Genomic DNA, 22,466 nt, shown 5'->3' with positions numbered 1-22,466 from the left:
CAGATTCTAGCTAATCGCCACTTTTCCACCACCAACAGTGACCAAAGTTGTGTGAGATCAGGTACAACTATCATTAAAGCGTATGCAAAATGTGAGTTTTTGGATGAAGCCAAAAAAAAAAAAAAGGGGAAGTGTTTGTCATGTATCTGCAGGAGGATCAGTGTGGGAACGAGAGCCGAGCCGGTGAAGACAGGGACAGACGGAGCTGAAGTGGGCGGCGGGAGACAGACAGACGGACGGTTTCTTCGCCACGGAGGAATGCTGAGGCTTTCTGACAGCTGAGGCTTATCAAACAACACAAAGACCCGCTTGTAGCCCTGCGAGCACGCCGCTGCCTTGTGGCCACGGCCTGTGAATCACCACCTTACAGATAGAAAGCCGCTACAATAAACGAGCCGGAGCCGATTTCACACCGGTGAAGCCATCAGATGGGCGACGGGCCACACGGCGAGCCGGGGTCGGACAGGGAGAGACACCGAGAGCAGGGGCTTAGAGCTCTGACAGGTGTGGGATCGCACTGAAGAGAGGACAGACAGTCGGAACAAAGCGTGATGACAACTTATTAGAAAGGTTACGAATTATTTATATTGAGATTAACTTCTGGACAAAAGGTCTAAATTTGTCTGCAGGAGTTAAAAAAAGGTACTGAATGTATGATCTCAGCTGGTTTCTGAAGAACACTGACAATAAAACATTGTCGATACTTGTTGATATTATTTTAACAAAAAGGTGGCCAAATTACAAACACATGGGGTCTTTTACCCATAAATCTAAAAATAATGCGTCATGTTCTTGGACCAGACTGAACTTGGCTGAAAAACCGAATCGAATCTGTGAAACAAGACTCAAAGACAAAAAGTCAGATAGAACACCGATTGTGAAAGTGAGGGAGTGATCTGCAGAGTACATCCACATGTCCAGTGAGGACAAAACAATGAAAGGATTCTGAGGGTTTTCAAAGACTTGGCCTCGGCTCTTCCACACTAATGTGAAACTGCTGCCATCGAAACGGAACTCAGATAAAGAGGTCGTCCCAATAACCTGAACTCGCAGCACAGCCGGCGGGAGACCATGTATTATGTCTGCAGTGGATGTATCAGAGCTCTGGGGGGTAAGTCAAATAATCTGGAAAAAGTTCAGAACGCAGAGGGTGTTTCTTCTTCTTAGGAGAGCTCAGTGGGGAAAACGCTCTTCCAGACAGAAAACCGGTGCAGTCAGGCACATGTTGGGAATTTTTCGTGGCCAGAGAGACAATCAACACGCTGCAAACCAGGAAAACGCAGAAAACTGTGACGGACCGGTATTAAAGTGAAGAGAAACATGGTCATGAGCTGCTGTAGCGGCAGGGAAATTCAAACCAGATGGCAAATTTCTGCGATGTTTTCTTTAGTTTTAGCAGCGACAAATTATAATATCGTCTTCGCATGCAGCATTTCACTGACTGAGTCCATCAGGAGAGTCTGTGGTGATGTTTCACCGCGTCTTGCTACAGTTTATCCTGTAGAGTCCCTGAACCGGAGTCTCTCCAGTGATAAGTAACCCATATTCTATTCCTGGAAAATATGCCACTAAATGGGTCAAGATCACGCCGAAGAACACGACTGAGCAGCTAAATCACACGAGGACGGTGGAGACCGAGGCACTGCAGCGATACCAGGAAATAGAGCTGCACAAAACACTGCGAATGTATTACTATCCGAATATCAATGTGTGAAATTTAGGTATCGCAAAAGACTTATTGCACTGCATTAATTTGAATACACTTTGAAATTTTCACAATTTGCTTTGGCGGGCCAGAATGAAGCCTCTCATGGGCAAGTTTTGGCCCACGTGCCTTATGTTTGACACCGCTGGATTACTGCAATTAAATGCAGCTAATACGTGGCTCATGCTTTGAGCAGTGTTGAGGAAAAGTTCTTTATGCTTTTACTTGAATACTTAAAATAAGATTGAATAGAAATCATTGACTGAAGCAGTTCCTCTCCATGCAGAGTTCACACCTCAGTGGAGTTCATGAGTGGAAGTTTGAGTTCTCCATGTTTGATACCAGGTTGTTTGCTGCTGTCTGTATTTCTTCTATCATAGCAGAAAGAGTCTCCCAAAGTGGTTTCCCCTCCATTGTCACCTTTGCTCCGGTGGGGTTTTCTCTGCAGAAGTGAGGCGAGATGGGTGGTACAAAAACTGAACTAAATGGACCAAACGTGTTCTGTGTTCGGATCCTTGCAGCTTGTTGTAATTTGTGGCAGCATGCAGGAATTCCTGCAGCTGTTTTGACGCCTTGATGCATTTTATTAGCTGTTGGTGAGTTTTTTTACCTCTAAAATAATCCCACATGCAATGCCCAATATGGCGGATATAAAAAAAACAACTGAGCAGCATGTGCTTTGTTTACATCTTAGGTTTGAACGTTAAATGAACTACTAGTAGAGTTTTCTCTTTTTTGGTTAAAAATATGAACACAGTCCAAAATGCAATTGATCAAAATCTATTTCTTGACAAAAAAGGTGACAAAGAAATCCCCTAACTCCTCACATTTGTGTCAGATGTGTTGAGTCTGACCCGGACGGTGGTCACACAATCTCCGTGATCAGCCGAGGGACAGCAGCAGGACAAACAAAGTGAAAGCAGCAGTGTTTATGGAGGAGGTCCGGAGAGGAGGAACCGGAGATCTGGCAGTGGTTAAAGGCCTACAGAGAGCTGTCAGTCATGCAGTGTGCAGCGATGTGTGAGTGTGTCTGCGGTCAGGAGTCATTTGGAAAAGCAAAACATTCAGCGCCGGATCGTTCTTCAAACAAAGCCTGATATGAGATCTCTCTCTCTCTCTCACAGACCAGCGCAATAATTAGACCTATAGGTGGAGGGAAGCTGTCAGTCAGTATGCCTGGAAAGTTAAAGCTCCATCTGTGCCTCCAGTGAGGGGATTTCACTCACGTATATGAGTCCGGAGTAGTAGCGGTCCTTCAGGTTGTGCAGCACAGACGCCTCGTTCAGGCAGGTGAGCTCCGCCATGTCCTCCACCTTGCTGAATTTGGGCGGGTTCATCTTCTGGATGTCGTCCTTGTTGATCACCACCTTCTTGCCGTTCTCCGCCAGCTCCACCAGCACCTCCTCGCCGCGCTCCTCCCGGATGCTGGCCGCCTCGAAGCCGTGGCGCTCGGAGGGGACCCACACCAGCTTCTTGGCCGTCCAGTCGGCCTGCGTGGCCGGGTTGTAGACCACGGCCCGGTCCACGAACAGGTACCGCTCCGGGTCCTCCTGCCCACTCCGATGAGACATCTTACTGGGTATTTACCAGAGCAACGCGGCCACCTGCAACACAGAACAGAGCAGGGATTAGTGGCTGCTTTACGACCTGTAGACTTCAAAAGATGAATATTTACTGACATAACAGGGAATTTTTGAGGGAATTAACAATGTGTCAACTGTTGACCATCATTTTCACTCTGAAACTCTTGACAGGAAACAAGTTTACCGCAGGAGATACCTGGGTAACCAAAGATCAGGGAGTAGAAAGAGTCTTTTTAATGGTTCGTGGACAGTAAACAGGAAAATAAAAAGACCTTGAAAACAACATCTGGAGAGGATCCAGAAGCGAATATTCACCAGTCATTAGATTAACAAGTGATGCATACATAAAAAAAAGGACAATGGCTTTAACAAGATGCCTTGATGAACTGGCTGAGTCACAGTCTACCGTCAGATGAGTCGAATCATCACAAATAACGTTCTGATTGGATTCTGAACATGTCGTGAAGGAAAGAATGGAGATAATCCACCTGGATCAGAGCAGCTCTAACACGGTAACATATGACACAGTGAGGAGGGAATACCGTGTGTCACCACTGGTTCAGAGCATGACAGCACTGGACTGAGCTGTTCGGGCTGACAGTGAGCATGACTTATTACCGAATGAATGGCCGTGCATGGACATGATGTGAACACGACCGACAGCACGGAGAAGATGTGTCTACTTCTGCCAAAAATTCAGTAATGGAACTCAAAAACCAACCTTTGCACAACTTACAGTTTGACACATTTTAGGCAGATTTCACTCATTCTCATTCCAAATTAGGCAAATATGACTTCAAACTACATGAAAACAGCAAGCTGATGACTGTAGGAAAGTCAACACTTGTGCCTGAACACCAGCTTTCCTTGTAAAGCCAGATTGTACATCCCCCACCCAAGAAATATGCCGTTTTCTGTCCCCTAAAACTGACTTTCTGGACTGGTCTGGTGAGCCATAAACAGTTATCAGATGAGTTATATGGAAAAAGAAAATAACCTAATATTCTCTTTTCACACATTACCCAATGATCATAAGTCACTGCTACCATTATCGTGATCATATCATATCTAGATCAGTCATCTTTAACATTTCAGATTATAAACATGTTGTGTGACAGAAGGAATTAATGGAGATAAACCACCCGGATCACAGCAGCTCGAACAAACGCTGTGTCACCACTTGTTCAGAGCATGACAGCATCATGAAAGAAGTTTAGGGGGACTTCAAATAGTCTGCATGACTTATTCCTGAGTGAATGGCCGCGCGTGGACAGAATGCGCATAGTGCGCACACCGCGGACGAAACTGGAGCTCCGCTTCTTCCAAAACGCAGAATGAACACACATTTTCACTCAGTAACCAGCCCGTGTTACACTTTAGACAACGCAGCTGTGCTCACAAATAAACCTGCGCAGCCTCCCCGGCCAGTGTAAAGTAGGTTAACCGGAGAGCAGCCGCATTACAGGCTGGAAGTCTGGTTGTTGTGAGAATAAACCGACAACGAATAACGGGAGAAAGCGGCTTTGTCCGGACGGGGTTGGCTCATTAACATGTATGTGAGAGAAAACCTACACGAAAAGCCCGGCTTGACCTCACCGCCTCAGTAATGACTGAATAAAGTTTACAGTGCGCCCTCCATCCTGCCTGATCCCTGCAGACAGAACCCGCCTCCAGCGGGGCTCCGCGCGCCGCGGCGGCAGCAGATGAATGATCAACTCACCTGGTGTCGAGAGGGAAGCAGCGCGAGCAGCAGCCGTGTCGGGTCCTGGTCTGAGCGCTCCGGTCTCCCCCTGTACGCAACGAGCTGCTGCACACAATTGGGATGCGGGCATGTGTCTGTGCTCGGGTATGCGGTGCGCACGGCGCGCACGGCGCAGCCCCTCCTCACCCGCGCGGACCCGAGCGAGCGCAGCGCCTCCCACGGCGCAGAGCTGCCCGGTGCGGCTCCTCTCCCTCTCTCTCTCTCCCTCCTGACGCATTTGTCAAGATATCAGCGCGCCTTATTTATTTATTTGCACGCGCCTCTTTAAATCTATCCCACACAGACCGAGGCGGAGCGCACACCCACCAGCAGCAGCCCAGACACATCCTGGCTCTCTCACTTTGCAGACTTTCTCTCCCTCCCCTACAGTATCTTCTGGAAAAATACATAAAAATAAATTAATTATACAAAGTATTTCCATGCATCAAAAACCGTCACTGTTGCTCGTTAATATCTCATCTTCACTGACTTCTATAAGAACCAAAAATAATATGAACTCCTAAACTTTAACTCTTTCATTTTTGCTGACAGAAATCTTAAACCAGTAAACCAGCCTTCATCCTTTATCAGTCTTATTTATCTTTTCCAGAATTTCCCAGTTTGGGGATAATTAAGTAACTCTCTACTCTCTTCTCTATTTGTGGACTATTGGAGATAATCAAGCATGCAAAGTAAGAACATGAAAACCCTTGTTAAATTAAAAAAGCCTCCAAACCTGGACTCTGGTTTTCTTCTTGTGAGGAGAGAGTTCTGCAGTGCACCGCTCATCAAATGTCTCTTAAGTTGATTAAAACCTATGGGAAATTGTGAAATTGACCAAAATCACAGTTCAGTTTGTCATAAAAAAGTAAAAAGAACTTTAATTTCCACAGCCTCACTGAACGCTGCTCAGCCAGGCCTGTCTCAAAGTAAGTGGATACACAGCGACACCATCTGGGAACTACATGTAAGTGCAAGGTGAAGGAAGATGTGCTCAACTTTTCCCGTAATGGGGTATTTTCACAGCTTCACTACTTCCTGAAATTAACTGTGCACATTCATTTCCTGTCTTGCATTATTGGCCAAACTGATTAATCCAGGTGTGTCTGGTTTAGACCGCTGCAACAAGACACACCTGGATTAATCATTTTGGCCAATAATGCAAGACAGGAAATGAATGTGCACAGTTAATTTCAGGAAGTAGTGGAGCTGTGAAAATGGCCCATTCCAAATCTCTCAATATCTCCAGGACAGTTGTCTCTGTGTGAATGAAAGGAAACCAATTTTTACTCCAAATAGGTTCAAATGTTGGCTGTGAAGCTGCTGTATAAAACTGGTGCGAAACAGTGAAATAGTGAAAATTCTTTGAACACGAAACGATGCCACCAAGCAAATGGTAAAAGTTTAAATCCTTGCTTGATGTAGATTTTGTTCCATAAGTATCAGATTAGATTTGAAGCCTCAAGCAGTTTTATATCATTAAAGAAAACGACTAAATAGTTCTTTAAAATCAAAAAACTGAATTTTAAAGTTTGCATAACAAACAGAATTTACTGATACATTTACAGGAGTTAGGTTTAATAAATGATTGGAGAACTTGGAACAAGGTGTAGACCATTGTTAAATTATTTAATATGTAATGTGGGACGACAGTCACGCTTTTAAAGTTTTTGCTCCAATTATTGATTTATGTTTTACTTTCAAGCTACAAAAAATATAATGCTGTGTAATCTCTCCATTTTTATATATATTAAATGAATAAAACAATAATTAGTTATTTTCTGAAACATTAAAAATATTTTCTGTTAACAGCGCAACCACCTGCTGTTTACCTGATGGCGCCCTCTTGTGTCTGAAAACAGGAACAGCAGCAGTGGAAATGATGTCTCCGGCAGTTTTATTACAAAATGGAAAAAGTCTTTTCACAGAAACATGTTTCCTCATTAAATAGCTGTTTGGTTTTAGTCTAAACGGGAAGAAACATGCTGACATGATCAAGTTTTACATCATTTCTATTTATGTACAATCGACCGGTGTTAATCGTCTCAGCGTCCCCCCCTCCAGGCTGCACCGCCTCTCTTCTTCCCCCCTCCGCCTCCTCCTCTTCCTCCTCCTCCAAAGCCTCCCTTCACTTTCTTCCTCACTCCACTCGCTTGCTCTGTGTCGTCGTCGTCTCCATCTCCTCTCTTGGGTCGTTTCCTTTTCTCACCTTGTTCCTTCATTTCCTAAAGAAAAGAGAAACATCTTTTGATTTTTTTCCCTTTTTTCTAATGCTGAATGGCAACTAATACATTTCTAATTCAATGTGACGATTAGAGGCTTAAAATTAATTCTTTAATGTTGTTTTTAAAGCAATGTAAGAAAAGCTAAGTGTTGGATTTTGTATAAAAGTGCACTGACCATCCGGGCGAACCGCTGCGCTTCGCTCACTCGCTCCACCAGCATCATCACCTCCTCCTCCTGGGTGGGAAAGGCAGGGAGCTTCTTCCCGATCAGGGTTTCGATTCGCTGGAAAAGCTCCACGTCGTACCTTGGATAAAACAGACGTGTGCTGGATGCAGTCAACTTGTGTCGGTGGTCACACATCAGGAACAGAGTAGAGGAGTTCAACATATCCCAACTTATCGATTACAGAGTGATGGCTGAACTCCTTGACAAATACGAATAAAATAATAGAGACTGTGGAAGCATTGTGTCAAATCTACAGTTTGCTCAAAGAAATGAGACAAAACTGACTTTAGTTCACAGGAAGAAGAGTAAAAATCCAACAGTAATCTCATTATGAGACATCTTAACAGGTTGTTATTGAGAGAAGTAAACATTCTGTTCTTACTGAGTGACAAACGTGATGGATTTCCCGGATCGTCCTGCTCGGGCTGTCCGTCCGACTCGGTGGATGTAATCCTGCGAGGAGAGGAGAGAAGCCGTTCACGTCACTCAGCCACAGGAACGCCAGGGAAGCGCGGCACGGTGGCGGCCGTACCTTGGAGTGGGTTGGGATGTCGTAGTTGATGACGCAGTCGACATGGGGGATGTCGAGTCCTCTGGATGCCACGTCGGTCGCCAGCAGCACCGAGCGAGACTTGGACTTGAACTTGTTTAGAGCTCCGAGACGTTTATTCTGACACAGAGGAGCATGAGGCGAGGGTCTGTATTGATCAGGCTGATTCTACAGAGATCAGAATTTCAGGCAGAACTGTGGAAGGGTTAACTTCTCTACCTGACTCATCTGCCCGTGCAGAGGGATGGCAGTGATGCCGAGGTTCCTCAGCAGCAGCGCCACCCGCTGGGCGTTGTTACACGTGCTGCAGAAGATGATGAAGGAGTTGCCGGCGAGCTCGTTCAGAATGGACACCAAATAGCAATCCTACCGCGGCACAGAAAAACACACCGTTTAGACTCCTAGTTGACTAGATTCACAGAGTTCCCTTGCTAAATTATGCAATTTTACACTGAGAGAGGAAGTAAAAGAAGAAACACTGAAAGAATGTGTTAAATCGTCTCACTTTCACTCATGAATTCACTGCATGTAAGTCGCAGGTGTGAGATCTACCTTGTACTTGGCTGGAATGAAGATGTAGTACTGCTGCAGCTTTTCTACAGTGGAGTATTTCGTAGAGACGGCGCACTTCACCGGGTCCTTCAGAGCGGCTCGCTGCAGTTTCTGCACCTGCAGACAAAACAACAGATGTTAGCATGATTTTTTTCCTTCCTCCCATCATCACAATACAGTTTTTTGATGAATCTGCAGGATAAGACATGAAAAAACAGTCAATGAATGTTTTTACCTTTTTGGTCATGGTGGCAGAGAATAAGAAGGTGCGTCTTTCTCTGGGAATCACTTTCAGGATTTTATCCACCTGGTGAAACAAAGGTTTTCATGGTTTTAAATGTGGGGCAGTTCCTGATAGCAGAGGTCTGAACGGTTCAGAAGAAAACTTGCAGAAGCTTCTACTACTTCTCATTCTGGGAAAACTCTTCTTAACCCTCCACAGGGCACTGGAACTAAAAACGGATGACCAGTAAAGGCTTAAATGAGGTGAATGTGTTGCTTTGAGCACTCACTTCAGTCTCAAAGTCCATGTTGAGGATCCTGTCGGCTTCATCCATGACCAGAAACTTCAGCGCTCGCAGAGAGAAGCCTTTGGTGTTCTCCATGTGGTCTATGAGTCGCCCTGGCGTGGCTGGAAAAGCAGAGATGCAGCGTAAACAGACTTGTTTCCCACAGTGGTGTCACAGCTTGTAGTTTCATTTAAAGTCTTACCAATAACAATGTGAGGTTTCTTAGCCAACACCAAGGACTGAGACATCATGTCGATCCCACCCACCACGACAGCTGAAACATGAAGAAGACGTTCTGTTAGGAAGAAGCAATAAGCGTATCGTTTTTAATCAAATAGGGCAGAGTTTCCTGGACACATACCGCACTTCACCCCGATGCTGGAGCCCAGAGCCTCAAACTGCTCAGAGATCTGAAAGGCCAGCTCTCTGGTGGGGGTGAGGACCAGCGTATGAAGCCTCTGAGGTGAAGCCAGCAGGGACTGAAGGATGGGAAGGGCGAAGGCTCCGGTCTTTCCAGAGCCGGTCTCAGCCAGGCCGATGACGTCCTTTCCTGGGGATCAAAGAGGAGGACACTGCTGAGGAGACAAAACTACAGGGTTGTTCCACACATATACTTGCCATTGCAGTTAATAGAAGACACATACACAAGACAACATATACAGTTTCCCACAATCTAGTGGAGGAAAAGTGACACCGAGTTAATCTTTATAAAGAAAAGTTGGTATTAAATTCCCACCCTGCAGAGCCACAGGAATGGCTTCTATCTGGATTTTTGTTGGACTTTTCCATCCCAGCTGATCGCAGGCCTCACAGAGCACCTCAGTAACACCCTGTGGGAGGAACACAGGGAGAAACTTCAATATATGAACAAAAAAACATCAACTTAACTAAATCTTTCAAAAGAGATGAGACGCTCTTTAAACTCGACTGTTTACATTAGCCATTAGCCTAGCTGAGCTAACCACAGCAGCTTTGGCGCTTCGCGTCTTTTCTGTCTCGTTCTCTGGGACAAACTTACCAAATCCTTGAAAGTTTTTTCTGGCTCAGCATCACTGAGATCATCCACGGTGCTGTTCTCGTTGTCACTACTGGATTCTTCGACAGCTTCTTCTGTGTTTGACATCACGTTTTCCTCACTGTCCGCCATGCTTTCGGCGTGTAGTGAAATCCCGATTGCGCATGCGCATGACTGAATCCACAATGCATTGTGGGACATGTAGTTTATAACAGAGCGCGTCTCATAATCTCAACATTCAACCGCATTCCCAGACGCCTTTGGGTGATTTGTGAGATGTAAAAATCACCAAAAAGCGCTTTACATATATACTATTCATAGTTTAAATGAAAACAATATTTGAAAATGTTTTAACAATTCTGACTTCAAGAATGTCAACTTACAGATTTTTGGTTTAAGATGGTTTAGCTGAGTTGGAAGTGTGTATACATCTAGATGGGTTGGTCTAAACTTGGATATAATTTTTAACATTGCACACTTTAAAATTTTCAATGTAAAATCTAATCCTGGTCAATTTAGTTTTCATCAAAGTTTTTTCCGCTCAGCAACCGTCTTCATTTGGTCAAAGTTGGCCAGAATTACTGCATAGACTTTCTAAACAGAAAAACTCCTCAATGAAGACTTTTTCGTTCACAAATTCAGTGCTGGGACACACTTTACTGACAACTGCCAACCCCAAAAGATTTTCTCTTAGTAAAATGTATTGAAATGTGACCCACCACAAAAGGAAGATTACATTGTTTCCTCCAATGATATGAGAGAAACCATGTTTGAAGTATTTATTTAACTGCAGGTCAAACAGCTTCACACATGACTTTCAAAGGCGGCTGACAAACATTTGCCACCTTTTGTTCTGATGTTAAACAGATCACCATTAAAATAAACAGTACTACAATCATACAAAAGACTCCATATGGTCAGATGACTCACAGCTGGCAGAAGGAAAAACTATTCCAAGGTATTATAAAAAAAACAAAACAGTGAAATGTTTTCAATTAGAGTAATCAGATGAAACCCAGTATCTTCATCTCAATAAATGACGGCCGAGGCTGTGGAGGGTGCAGCAGCTTTTACTGGAATCTGATGGAGCTGAGTAATGAGCACTCTGCACAGAAAGCATGTAGATGTTCAGGAGCACGGCGGACGTCATGTTGAGTCTCAGAGAAGTCCTTCCATCTCCCTCATGAAGGCTTCATACATCTGGTCTTTCGTCTTCATGTTGGGCTGGTTCACAGCTCCCATCTGAGCGGCGTTCGCCAAGCCCATCGGAGCCGCTGCCGCCTGCTGTTTCTGCCACTGGCCTCCTCCGCTCCCGTCATCTCCCCTCCGTCCTCCGACGCCTCCCCCCGGCTTCTCCATGGGCCCCGGAGCGGCGCCGGGCATCGACCCGGTCTTGTCCCTCCGTACCCTCAGTGCCGTGGGCACGAAGCGGGTGACCTCCGCCTTGGGATTGATAATCTGAGGTTTGGCGGAGATGGTGGCGCCGCCAGAGCCGGCGCCCGCGCCGCCGGGACCTGCCAGGGACGTGATGTTGGCGCGTTTCTCGATGGTGGCGGCGTGATGGGGGTTGCTGCCGGGATTGACACCGGCAGAGGCGGCGGCGGTCCCCGGGGGAGGGGGGATCTGCATGACGCCCGGCCGCATGGGCATGGCGGGCGGCGGCATGCTGCTCTGGGAGCCGTCCTGGCCGGACCCGGGGCCTTTCTGCCTCTGGACGATGCTGGGGGGTGCGCTGAGAACGTTGGAGTTGAGCGGCGGGGGGAAGAGGGAGAGAGGCGGGGCGAGCGGGCGTGCCGGGCCTCCTGCTCTCGGGGGGGGAGGCGGGATACCTGCAGAGAGTCAGACAGCGGTGATGAGACGAGGTTTTGCTGATTTCTGGATAAATACAGCTTATTGTGAGGCACGCTGGTGACCCGTGGCGTAAAAACACACAGAGCATCCAGATGTGTGACCGGTTACCTGGCGGTGCTGGAGGTGGGAGTCTGGGAGGGGGGCCACGCGGTGGAGGGCCCGGTGGAAGGCCGGGAGGGGGGCCCGGCGGGGGGCCAGGCGGGCGGCCCGGAGGGGGGCCAGGAGGCAGCAGCCGAGGCATCGGACCCCTCATTCCTCCCGGCATCCCAGGAGGTCTCAAGAAAGGAGGCGCTCCTGAAGACGAGAGAAAATTTAATGTTTACATGATCAGAAGAGCCAGGATGATGATATTCTGGTTCATAAATGTGGTTACCGACCTGGTGGGGGACCTGGAGGGGGGCCAGAGGGAGGACCAGGAGGCCTCATGGGAGGAGCAGGAGGCGGGCCCAGCGGTGGAGGCCCGCTCATCGGTGGACCTTGCATATGTGGCGGTCCTTGCTGCCCCACAGGCCCGGCAGGCGGGGGCAGACGCTGGCTGGCCATGAGGTGGGGCTGGCTCTCCCCCGGCGGTCCTCTGTCCTCCACGTCAGAGTTGTCGGATTCGTCCGTGTACTCCTCCTCTACTTCCTCCTCTTCCTCTTCAGGAACAGACTGACCTGAGGAGACAATAAACAAACAATCAATGAAAACATCTGAGAAAATAAAGAGGAAAACGGTGTGTTCCTTCCAGAAATGCAGCAGCGACATTCTTTATATTTTCGTACCTGCCATCCGTAACATCATGGCCTGCAGAGGGGTGATCGCTTTGGTCTTCTTCACCAACCTCTTCTTCTTTCTTTTTCCGTCACGTGGCCCTTCAGGGGGGATATCTGCAAAGCGTACACTGCGACCTGAGGAGAAGAGAAATGAATGCAATGAAAATATATTGGTAATACAACTGAGAAAGTACAAAGCCTGAGTGGCATTTAGAGTTTGATCAATAACCCTTGGGGCTGCAGCAAAATGCCAACACAAAACAAACTGAGCTGTTACACTGCAGGACGATAGCTCACTGAAACACAAGTTTGTCAAAGTGTTGCAGTAACTTCAAGTCTGCTGCGTCTGTCCAAACACCCTGGAGCTCTTCTGAATGACTCACCAGCATGTCTGTCGCTCCTGTCTCGCTCCTCCTCTCTCTCCCGCTCGTCGTCACGCCTGTCCGCTCGCATCCTCTTGTCGACATCTAAGCCGTCGTCTCGCTCCTCCTCGCTGTCCTCCTCAGAGTCGCTGTCGTCCTCGTCCCCGTCATCCCGATCCCTGTCGCTCTCGCTGCCGCTGTCCCGATCTCGCCCCAGATCCCCGCCGAAGTCCTTCTCTAAGCCGGGAATGGAAGGCTCTGTGGACGAGAGGAAAACGTGAGAAGAGGCGGTGACGTGAAAAGCAAGGATGATTTGTGTAAAGCACTTTCTGAAAGAATGCAGTCGCTGTCTGGCTGTTGCCGATACCTGCTTCTGTGCCATAAGCTCGTCGAGATGGAATGCCATACAGCGCCAGGACCTGTGGGGGGGGAGGCCCAGGAGGGGGTCCGGGGGGCTTCTTCCCTGGCGGCAAGCGTGGGACGCTGGGTAATGAGGCCAACACCGGCCCGGAGGACGCTGACAGAGGTCCTTTACTAACAGACACAACCAGGATAAGCTGAGAGTCAAAGCAACACGTAGCAGCGTTAAATGTTTGCCACACATGAACTCAAACCTACCCAAAAGCCGAGCTTTTCTTCAGGATGGAAGGAGGCTGAGCACCGGGCAAAGGGATGTCTTGGATGTGGATGTTTGATGGAGCGTGAGGCATATCGGGCAAAGGGATGCTGTCAACTTCCACTGACTCTGCATTCTGAAAAGAGGACAGATCTCAGTTTGTTGATCGGTTTTAGGTTTAATTTCTTTGTGGCTCAAAATCCTTTATATTTGTACCAAAGTTCACCCTGAGACATTCATAAACAGTAACCAAATTCCAGCCCAGAAAGCTTCACTAATGATCATTCAGGAGGAACAGAGCTCTTTATGATCAATGCAAATTGCAAACCTGACAATTAAAAAAAAAAAAAAAAAAAACCTCCCTGAATTGAAATTTTTGTATTTGGAACCAAACAACAAAGAAACCGACCTTGACTGAGTCGAAATAAAGAGCCAGCTGCCCTCGCTTGGTCTCATAGTCCAGTTCCAGCTTGCGAAGCTCCTTGTAGGTTTCAGGATTCTCTCTCTCATACAGACGGACGATACGTTCAAAAGTCTCACGCAGCTTCTTCCTCTTGTCCCGCAGCACTTTCTCATTTAGCAAAGGCTGCTGAACTGGATTAAATTCTGTTCAGGAAATAAATAGCATGTTATAATTTGGAAATGATGACATTTCAAACCTGGACACATGATGACTGGGTTCTGCCTCCTCACCCATCTCATCCAGCTTCTCCATGTCTCTGATGATCTGCCTGGGGTCCTTCATCTTCAGCACCGCTGCTCTCACCATCATTCGCTGCTTCTTGTTCTATAATAAAGAATAAAATATTAGCAACAGAAAACCATCACCATCAGCAATGTATTTCAAATGATTCATTCTACATTATGTACCTTTTTCAACTCCCTTTTCCGGGCCTCCTTCCCTGGAAGGTAAAAAAAAAAAAAAAAAAAAAAAAGAAAACACTCGTTATGGTTCTTAAATTTAACAAGTGGTTTGTAATACTCCGGGGTGTCAAGCAGCTGTTTTTGAGGTTGGTACTTACTGGCCTGGTCGGTGGGATTCATAAACTTCCCACTCTTGGTGGAAGAGGTCGAACGTCGCCCCATTTTTGCAGTGTGTCTCCTTCACCCTGCCAAATTACAGAAGCGATCAAAACCCACATGAAGTTGTTGTGCACATTTTTTTGTTAAAAATAAAACCTTAAACAACAGAACCATATTTGACAGCTTATTGTTAGACAGACTGACAGGTTTTGATTTGTCAGCATTTCTCTTTCATTTCTCAGACTGTGGGACTCAAAAAGATGTTACACTGAACCTTGATGTATCTTGTTCTTTTCATAATAGAATTATTGTTGTGATCCATCATACTGCTTCAATGAGAATAGAAACTTTGTCTTTCAGTAAAAACAAAAATTTGTCTTTGTTACAACTTCATTACAAAATAAAAGCGCACTTACAAACACATTCACACAACAACAGATTTAAACAGTGCAGCCTGCTTTGTGCTGATCAAAACAGTTATTGCAGGAGTGATGATTTGTAAATGTTTTTTCCACGTTTCACTACTAGAAAAAAGTTGTTAATGGATTTATTTTCTTCATTATTTTCATGGTGAGTTTAAATGTTTCGGTATAAAAGGAGTTAGATTGCTGCAGCTCATCCAGATCCATCTCCAACACAAACTGGGTGGAGCACAGTACAGCAGAGCTCCACTCGGCACTGACCTCCTATGTGCCAAAGGATCCACTTTAATATTTGGGATCTGGTCTATAAAGCTTTGAATGGTACTGGGCTTAAATATATCTCAGCTTTACTCATAGAATATGATACATCCAGGACCCTGAGATCCTCAGTGATTCAAAGTCTTAACAAAAAAGAGTTGTTTGAGTGGTCACCTCTTAAACAGAAGGGTGCAGGCTGAATTCCCCATCTCCACATGCTGAAGTGTCATTGAGCAAGGCACTGAATCCCAAACTACTCCTACAGGATGGATCAGTTTGGGGTGCCATGCATGGCAGCTGCCTCCAGTGCTTTGTGAATGTGATAAACAGTATACATTATTTTGAGGACTGTTACAAGTAGTGGAAAAGCGCTGTGTAAATTAAATTAATTTGCCATTGTGAAGCGTTGTGAATGGCTTTGTATCTGAATGACGTTCTCGAAGTGAATTTCACTTGCTTTACCACTCACAGCATCACATTAATACAAAACATCATGTTCTTGATATGACTGTTCTCAATGACATCTGGAACAGCGCTTTGATTAAGACCTGCATCACATTCCATGTCATAACACTGAAACATTAAGACAAAAGTTCCTCTGCAGAAAGCTTCATGAGGAGTCACTCAGCTTTAATAGTTGTATTGGATCGGGTCGAATTGAACACGTACCACTGAACAATAATCGGACCAGTTCGTTGCATGTTCACAAAATATTTGATTATACTGAGATAAACAACATGTTCTGTACCGTTGAATTCGAAGCATTTATTGTCAAAGTTAGTCAATAATAGCAAACGAGGTTAGAGTGTACAGGATGTCGAACTCCTATTAAGTCAGGCAGAGCGAGAATGAGCTCCCTACATGTTCAGAATAGCTGAATAAAAACTTGAATCCTGTTTGGGATGGTCTGAATGAAGTCTCGATTAGCATTAGCATGCTGTTAGCATGCTCCAGTAGCTAGGCCCGCGTTAGCACGAGATGCAAAAAGACATCTTTACCTTTTACCGAGGAAAACTGAGCGGTCAGCGGTGCTCTGTACGAGCACTCCCGGGTGCGAGCGGAGAGGTAAAGTGTCCCACTTTAGACCCCAATAAAAAGATTTATACCCTTCAGGACTGAGCGCACACGAAGCTCACAGTTAGCCGGCCGCCATGTTTACTGCCGCGAGTCAGAAACGAATGACGAAGCTGACGTCATCAACAAGTGACCAATGAGAAGAAACTTCACGTGAACGTAGTTTAAAATGAATATTATGTAGATAAACCATAATGTGATGTTTAATTTTACTTACTTTATTTTTCACACTTTGCCGACTCAGCGTCTTTTACTTCTATTTTTAGAATGTATGTTTTCTCTGACATGATAGAATAGAAAAGAATAGAATAAAATAGAATAGAATAATAATAACCCCAGTGAGGAAGTCTTATAATATGTTTATTACTGAATTGTTTATGACGGTTTAAAGGCGTGTACAAATTAGATACATGAAATAATGTCAAAACAGCAAAATAAGAATGATGCTTTAAAATCAAATAAGTATTGAGGCTGGTCAACATTCAGATTGAAAATCATTGTCCAGTAAAAGACCATTCAACAACAGTAACAAAAATAGTTTTTAATAAGAGACTCAGTCGCCCAACTCACAGGCCTGATCTGATACATCAGTATTACAAAGGAGTCTCCTTCTCCGACAAGTTGGGGACCTTTCCTGATAAGAGTTAAAATGTTTATCTCTTCTCAGTAGATAAAGTACTCAAGAAAACCTTTAGTGAAAGCCTATCTTTTTAGCTTGTTAGGGTGGAACCATCTCTTTGTATTCTGTGCACACACAGATCTTTGGATCCGCCCCTGAAAACACACCAGTCACTAACATTTCATGTATTATATTTTTCTACCAACAGATGTCGCAGTAAATGTTGTTTTCTAAAGTTTGTCTCATGCTCAATATCTGCAATGGTAAAAAGTGGTGAAAAGAAAAGACAAAACATGGATCCTTTCTGTGATAAACCCAAATAAGAAAGGATTTGCATACATTTTTGTTTCTTCATGTGCATCCACCAACTTCATCATTATGCGCTGTTAGTGCTGTTTGTTGTATTAAGCTTATATATAAAGGCAGAGAGAGAAGCGTAATAAACTGGCTTTATTATTCTGTTCATAGAAATCACAATTTCAAATTCATTACAAAATTGGATGGATCAAATGGACAAGGATCTCAGCATTATGCATCACTGTGAGTGCTGATGTAAGAAGATAACCTTCCTCCTTGCGTGTGTAAACGGGAAAAACCAGTTTGACTCCACATTCAGAGAAATGGCTCCTTGTTTTGATAGTTTGATTGATACCACAGCAGAGCAGACAGATTTTTGTTACCTAACGTGGCATACAGTGGATTACGCAGATAGCAGAGAGTACCGCAGACCGAAAAGCACCAGATTCTCCTTGTCGCTTACAGTCAGCTCATAACAAAAGGATCCACATCACTGCTGTCATAAACAAGAAACACGAGTCAAGCCATTTCTCATAAAGTCTTATCACAAGAATGTTCAAATCTCACAGAATAATCAAAACACTGACTTACTGTAAGTTCTCAAAATATGATAGAGCGATAGTGCAGAAAGGCTTTAGATGGGATGAAGCTGTTAAAGCTCTAATCAGTGTCAGTATGAGACATTTTAACATCAATATTTAATGACAGACAAGGCTAAAATAATGACAATGAACATGAACTCTCCACTTTTTGTGACAGCTTATTAGTTTGAACTGGTTCAGGCTACATTGGAACATATTCTAGTGAATCTGCTTTAGGTTTGAACTGATCGAGAAAGATTTTAAATGCACTTTTATCTTTCAGAAGTCACCATTATACGCCACTGACATTGTGTGCCGCTCTTGTAGGGCTCTCGTTGGGTTTGCTGCATTTTCTATTCAAGTGTAAAAAGGACCATTAGATCAACAAGTTGTGAATGAAAGCTGTTAACAAATACTGAATTCTGAACTGACCCTGATATACCGGTAATCCCAATCGTGTTACTGGCACCTCTAGAACCCGAACGTTCTCTGTCATAAATGTCAAATGCTGACGTCTCCTTGGCTGCTCTTGTTAGGTGAAACTAAGTCAGTGTGTATTCAGGTGCATTGTTTGGCCTCTAACTTCCGCATCGGTTAACTAGCGTGTGTATTCGCAGTGCAGACGATCAGAACCAGTCACAGTTGTCACACTGAAACCATTCCAACATCATTAAACAGTTCCATAAAACACTCCCAGCAGTTTACGAGTCAATGAAGCTAAAACATAAATGAAAGCACCAAACATGCTTGAATGCAATTACTTTATTTAACCCTTTACTGGGAAAACCATCATATTTTAGTAACTTTACATTGATGGAAATCGGATGATAGATGAGTACATTAGCTATGTTGAGTAATGAGGTGGACATTTTATCCTTCAATCTCCACTAAGCCTGTTTTTTCTGCACATTGCATAAATCTTTTAATGAAATCCAGTGAGAATCAACGTGGTGTCCAATATACATATATATATATATATATATATATATATATATATATATATATATATATATATATATATATATATATATATATATATATATATATATATATATATATATATATATATATATATATATTATTTAGAATATATTTGATCAGGATCAAAAGGTGCATTAAGGTGTTTTAAGCCAACTTTGACATATTGAAATATTTTAGATAATACAGATGGGGCTAATGGATGAAATATTATCTGTCATTCAGAGTTCAAGCTGTGGAAAAAAAAGATATTTATTTTACAAAAGTATTTTTTGGAATTTTAAATAATGTATCAAAATGTAAAACTGAAAACAGTTAGTGCAAATCTTTTATTTAAAACTGAGTGCTTTTAATGAACTAACAAATGAAACCAGCTGGATTAGTCTTTGGGCAGAGAGCAAGAGAGTGTTTTTAATCATATTTTCTTCATCTGACAGTGGAAATGGTGTTTTAAATGACACATCCTGCTACTTCTTCCTCTGCTCCTGCTTTGTTAGGCATTTTCTGGAAAGAGATCTCAATTTTTCTTCATTTATAAATCCACAAGAAACTGTTATTGAAACTTGGCCTTTGCCCTCTGGTGTTGTATTTGAATGAAAGCCCTGTAAACGGCTGAGCTTGTATCTCTAGACATTAATTCACTTCATGCAGTGAATTTGTGTTTTTACTGTTGTACTTCCGTTCTGCTCATCCGGCCCCAGGTGCCGTGACGCAGGTCCAGCCAGTTACTGGGAATGTGGATCTGGATCAAGTCTTGCTCCTCTTCTTCACTGGACTCCGCCAGGTCCTCCTCCTCCTCCTCGTCGGTGCTGTTCTTGCCCGTGCTGCCGCCCCTCTGCCGAATCGCGCCTTCGTCTTTGAGCTTGCCGTGGCACAGGCTGCAGATCCTCTGCATCTTGGTGGGGTGGATGTGGGAGATCACCGCACGATGCTTGGAGCAGCGGTTGCAGACCAGGAAGCCGCACTTTCTGCAGTGGTGTCGGCGCCTGGTGGCGCTAAAGTTGCTGAAGCAGCGCATGCACTTGAAGGCCGCCTGGTCGGGGATCCAGGAGTTGGCGAAGGAGGAGGAGGCCCTGGTCCTGCCGGCCTTCTGCAGGGCGGCCTGGCACTGCCTGATGTGACTCATCCAGGCCTGCTTCTCCTCACACGACTGCGCCGACACGAAGAAGGACTTCTGCGGAGTACGGATCAGGAACTGATGCTTCAGCTCCTCGTTTTCCTCCATGTCCTGCAGCTGGATGTCCTCTGAAAGACAGAAAACACACCCTGGTGTTGAGACTGACGTTAATGGAAACAAAAACATGAACAACGCCTGCAGAGAAGAGGCATGAAGCATGTTACATTATTTAACATGCGATAAATATTCACCTCGTTATGTAATAATGCCGCAATGTTTAATGATCTCTGTATTCTGTTATAAGTTTTGTAACAACTTCTTGTACAAAACAGGCCTTTGTTTTTTTTCTTTGTAAAATATGGCCCACAGTGCAATAAACCATTTGAAATGATGCATTAATGAGAAAAACCAGCATTACATCAGAACAACATTGAGCATTCAAACTTAATTAAAATCCATAAAGAAAAAGCTGAGAGGATGTTTTGTTGGTCACATCTACATCAAATGTAACTGTAGTCATTATATTGGAGAACGTGTTAAAGATCAACAGTAATTATGAGTGACACTGAAATTTTAGAAGGCATTAACACGTGCAATCTGGATTATGTTATACAATAATAATATAAGATAATTTAAGAAACTCTTTACACTGACGTATGTATTGCAGCATCATTAGATAACACATTTGCATGGTTTATTCAAATAAATATGCCAAAGACAAGTTCATATTATCCCTCCTCTTCATGTATTTGGATCAAATTTGTGTGATTTGAAACTCAAATCAACATTCAGATGTAGATTTTAGAAACAACCTTCAGTGAAACTCTGCAGAGTTAATTCAGGACATTCTTTTCATGAATTATTGAAATACATGCATTCACAGTAATTTACTTTATTGGTATTCGACATACACATTCCTGTGTGTGGTGTTCACTCCTATACTTGCATGTAATCTGCTCCATGTTCTCTTTCAATCCCATGTTTAGTTTACTAATTATATAGTGTAACTGTAATTATATGTCTCTGCGCGTGCCTGCCATTAACTGCTGACAATAAAGCTTCAGTAGTAATGAAAATGTACCAATAAAGTATCATAAAGAGTCAAAAAGTATCAATATAGTTCCATAACAGAGAAAAAGTATAAATGAACTACCACAAAGAGTAAAAAACGATCAGTAAAGCACCAGTTACCGTAGCAGAAATACCCTAAGAATACATGAGGATACATAAAATACCTGAGTATCTCACCTAAAGGGATGATTCTCTGCTCGTTGTGCCAGCGTCCGTTCAGGAGGATGCTGCCGTAAACCAGAATGTCGTTAAAGAGGAAGAAAGCCTTTGCTTTCTTCTTCCTGCGACACTGCTTGATCAGACGACCCTCTCCCATCAGAATGCGCCCCGACTTCAGCAGCGTCTGCCCCGCCGGGCCAAACGAGCTCTCCACGGCCTGGATGCGCTTCTGGTTCTCGTGGTCAAAGGTCATCCGGTTCATCCTGTCAGCTTGCAGCCTGGAGGAGATCTGGAGGAGATCTGTAGGAGATCTGGAGGAGATCTGCAGGTCTGGAGGCTGCTGCTCTTCTCTGGCTGCAGCTTTTAAAGGCTCACCTCTGTGGGGATTTCCATATCCAGAAGTATGTTCAACCATGTGTAACAAAACAAAAAGGCGGAGCGATGTCTGCCAAGCTTGACAACTTCAACAAGTCTTCCTGTTGTCACAGAGCAGTGCCGTTCTCACTTACAATAACAATAGAAAAAGTACATTTTGTTTTATTCCGTTTGTAAAGATTGTTTCCTGTGGGTCAAAACATGAAATCTTGTAGAATTTGCAATCATTGACTGTTCTTGACAAATGAAAGTCAGTTTCAAGGGTCCACAAATCACACATGAGTGACAGGAGAAATCCACCAGGCCGTCCATCTTCTTAAAACAGCAGAGTGGAGGACCGGCTGGAGCCGATCCCAGGCTGCCACAGTCACGCAGTCACACACACACCCTCATACCCACTGTCGGGTAATGGGAAGTTAGTTATTTATTGCTGTTGTTAGAGGTAACAAAAAACAGAGTTACTCACCCTCTATTGTTCACCAAATGTCTATAAAAAATACCTAGGTAATTATCTAAACCCCACCCAGGGTGGAAGTAAAAGTGACTGAAAATGGAATGACATTCAACTTGTTTTTTTTTTTTGTTTGTTTGTTTGTTTTTTTAAATGTACATACCAGGGAAGTTTTCCAGAAACCAGAAGAGATGAGGAGAAAAAGATAAAATGGCTTTAAAAAAAACCCCAAAAAACACCTGGAATGACCCCAGGTTACTAACTGAAAAAAAAAAACAACATGTAAAAGTGCTTTAAAAGAGCAAAACCAGTGAAAACAGATAAAATGTTAAAACTGTCTCCAAAAATGCT

At 44.1% G+C, this 22,466-nt stretch overlaps 4 protein-coding genes across 9 annotated transcripts in view; all 4 read right to left on the bottom strand.

Moving 5' to 3' along the window:
- LOC115387136 (myosin-10-like) overlaps window positions 1–5,177 on the bottom strand; it is a 52,203-nt gene extending 47,026 nt beyond the window's left edge. For 3 of the 6 annotated variants that reach the window (XM_030089720.1, XM_030089722.1, XM_030089723.1), the window contains exon 1: window positions 2,932–3,276. In XM_030089720.1, coding sequence (XP_029945580.1) covers window positions 2,932–3,276 — 345 coding nt within the window. Of the gene's footprint in view, window positions 1–2,931; window positions 3,310–5,008 lie in introns of those variants that run through there. The other 3 variants (XM_030089721.1, XM_030089719.1, XM_030089724.1) reach the window with 2 other exon arrangements.
- A 1,732-nt stretch (window positions 5,178–6,909) lies between these two features.
- ddx47 (DEAD (Asp-Glu-Ala-Asp) box polypeptide 47) lies at window positions 6,910–10,244 on the bottom strand. Its single transcript, XM_030089748.1, has 12 exons — window positions 10,110–10,244; window positions 9,828–9,921; window positions 9,453–9,641; window positions 9,294–9,365; window positions 9,095–9,213; window positions 8,818–8,889; window positions 8,583–8,699; window positions 8,250–8,396; window positions 8,013–8,150; window positions 7,863–7,933; window positions 7,430–7,559; window positions 6,910–7,254 (listed from the first exon to the last, which is right to left on the bottom strand). The coding sequence occupies exons 1-12, from the start codon at window positions 10,236–10,238 to the stop codon at window positions 7,075–7,077; spliced, it is 1,458 nt and encodes a 485-aa protein (XP_029945608.1). The 5' UTR covers window positions 10,239–10,244; the 3' UTR covers window positions 6,910–7,074.
- Window positions 10,245–10,871: 627 nt separating this feature from the next.
- On the bottom strand, window positions 10,872–16,562 carry wbp11 (WW domain binding protein 11). Its single transcript, XM_030089738.1, has 12 exons — window positions 16,392–16,562; window positions 14,713–14,799; window positions 14,561–14,592; window positions 14,384–14,477; window positions 14,100–14,296; window positions 13,693–13,826; window positions 13,442–13,608; window positions 13,096–13,332; window positions 12,722–12,847; window positions 12,335–12,613; window positions 12,066–12,251; window positions 10,872–11,935 (listed from the first exon to the last, which is right to left on the bottom strand). The coding sequence occupies exons 2-12, from the start codon at window positions 14,774–14,776 to the stop codon at window positions 11,265–11,267; spliced, it is 2,187 nt and encodes a 728-aa protein (XP_029945598.1). The 5' UTR covers window positions 14,777–14,799; window positions 16,392–16,562; the 3' UTR covers window positions 10,872–11,264.
- A 953-nt stretch (window positions 16,563–17,515) lies between these two features.
- LOC115387150 (pleckstrin homology domain-containing family F member 2-like) lies at window positions 17,516–21,728 on the bottom strand. Its single transcript, XM_030089751.1, has 2 exons — window positions 21,308–21,728; window positions 17,516–20,187 (listed from the first exon to the last, which is right to left on the bottom strand). The coding sequence occupies exons 1-2, from the start codon at window positions 21,702–21,704 to the stop codon at window positions 19,607–19,609; spliced, it is 978 nt and encodes a 325-aa protein (XP_029945611.1). The 5' UTR covers window positions 21,705–21,728; the 3' UTR covers window positions 17,516–19,606.
- Between the last annotated feature and the right edge of the window lie 738 nt (window positions 21,729–22,466).

This window comes from Salarias fasciatus, chromosome 4 (genome assembly GCF_902148845.1).
Source record: "Salarias fasciatus chromosome 4, fSalaFa1.1, whole genome shotgun sequence".
Lineage (NCBI taxonomy): Eukaryota > Metazoa > Chordata > Actinopteri > Blenniiformes > Blenniidae > Salarias > Salarias fasciatus.
This window is presented reverse-complemented; position numbering and strand designations above follow the sequence as displayed.

What these genes read in the sequence shown, in the direction of transcription:
- ddx47 (XM_030089748.1), bottom strand. Translation starts at nt 10,238, where the DNA reads ATGGCGGACAGTGAGGAAAACGTGATGTCAAACACAGAAGAAGCTGTC. An exon ending in TCATTCCAGCCAAGTACAAG is followed by an intron (nt 8,397 to 8,582) that starts GTAGATCTCACA and finishes GTGCCGCGGTAG; the next exon opens with GATTGCTATTTGGTGTCCAT. An exon ending in ACATCCCAACCCACTCCAAG is followed by an intron (nt 7,934 to 8,012) that starts GTACGGCCGCCA and finishes CTCTCCTCGCAG; the next exon opens with GATTACATCCACCGAGTCGG.
- wbp11 (XM_030089738.1), bottom strand. Translation starts at nt 14,776, where the DNA reads ATGGGGCGACGTTCGACCTCTTCCACCAAGAGTGGGAAGTTTATGAAT. An exon ending in AGCTTATGGCACAGAAGCAG is followed by an intron (nt 13,333 to 13,441) that starts GTATCGGCAACA and finishes TCTCGTCCACAG; the next exon opens with AGCCTTCCATTCCCGGCTTA. An exon ending in CAGGAGCGACAGACATGCTG is followed by an intron (nt 12,848 to 13,095) that starts GTGAGTCATTCA and finishes TCTTCTCCTCAG; the next exon opens with GTCGCAGTGTACGCTTTGCA.
- LOC115387150 (XM_030089751.1), bottom strand. Translation starts at nt 21,704, where the DNA reads ATGGTTGAACATACTTCTGGATATGGAAATCCCCACAGAGGTGAGCCT. An exon ending in GCAGAGAATCATCCCTTTAG is followed by an intron (nt 20,188 to 21,307) that starts GTGAGATACTCA and finishes TCTGTCTTTCAG; the next exon opens with AGGACATCCAGCTGCAGGAC.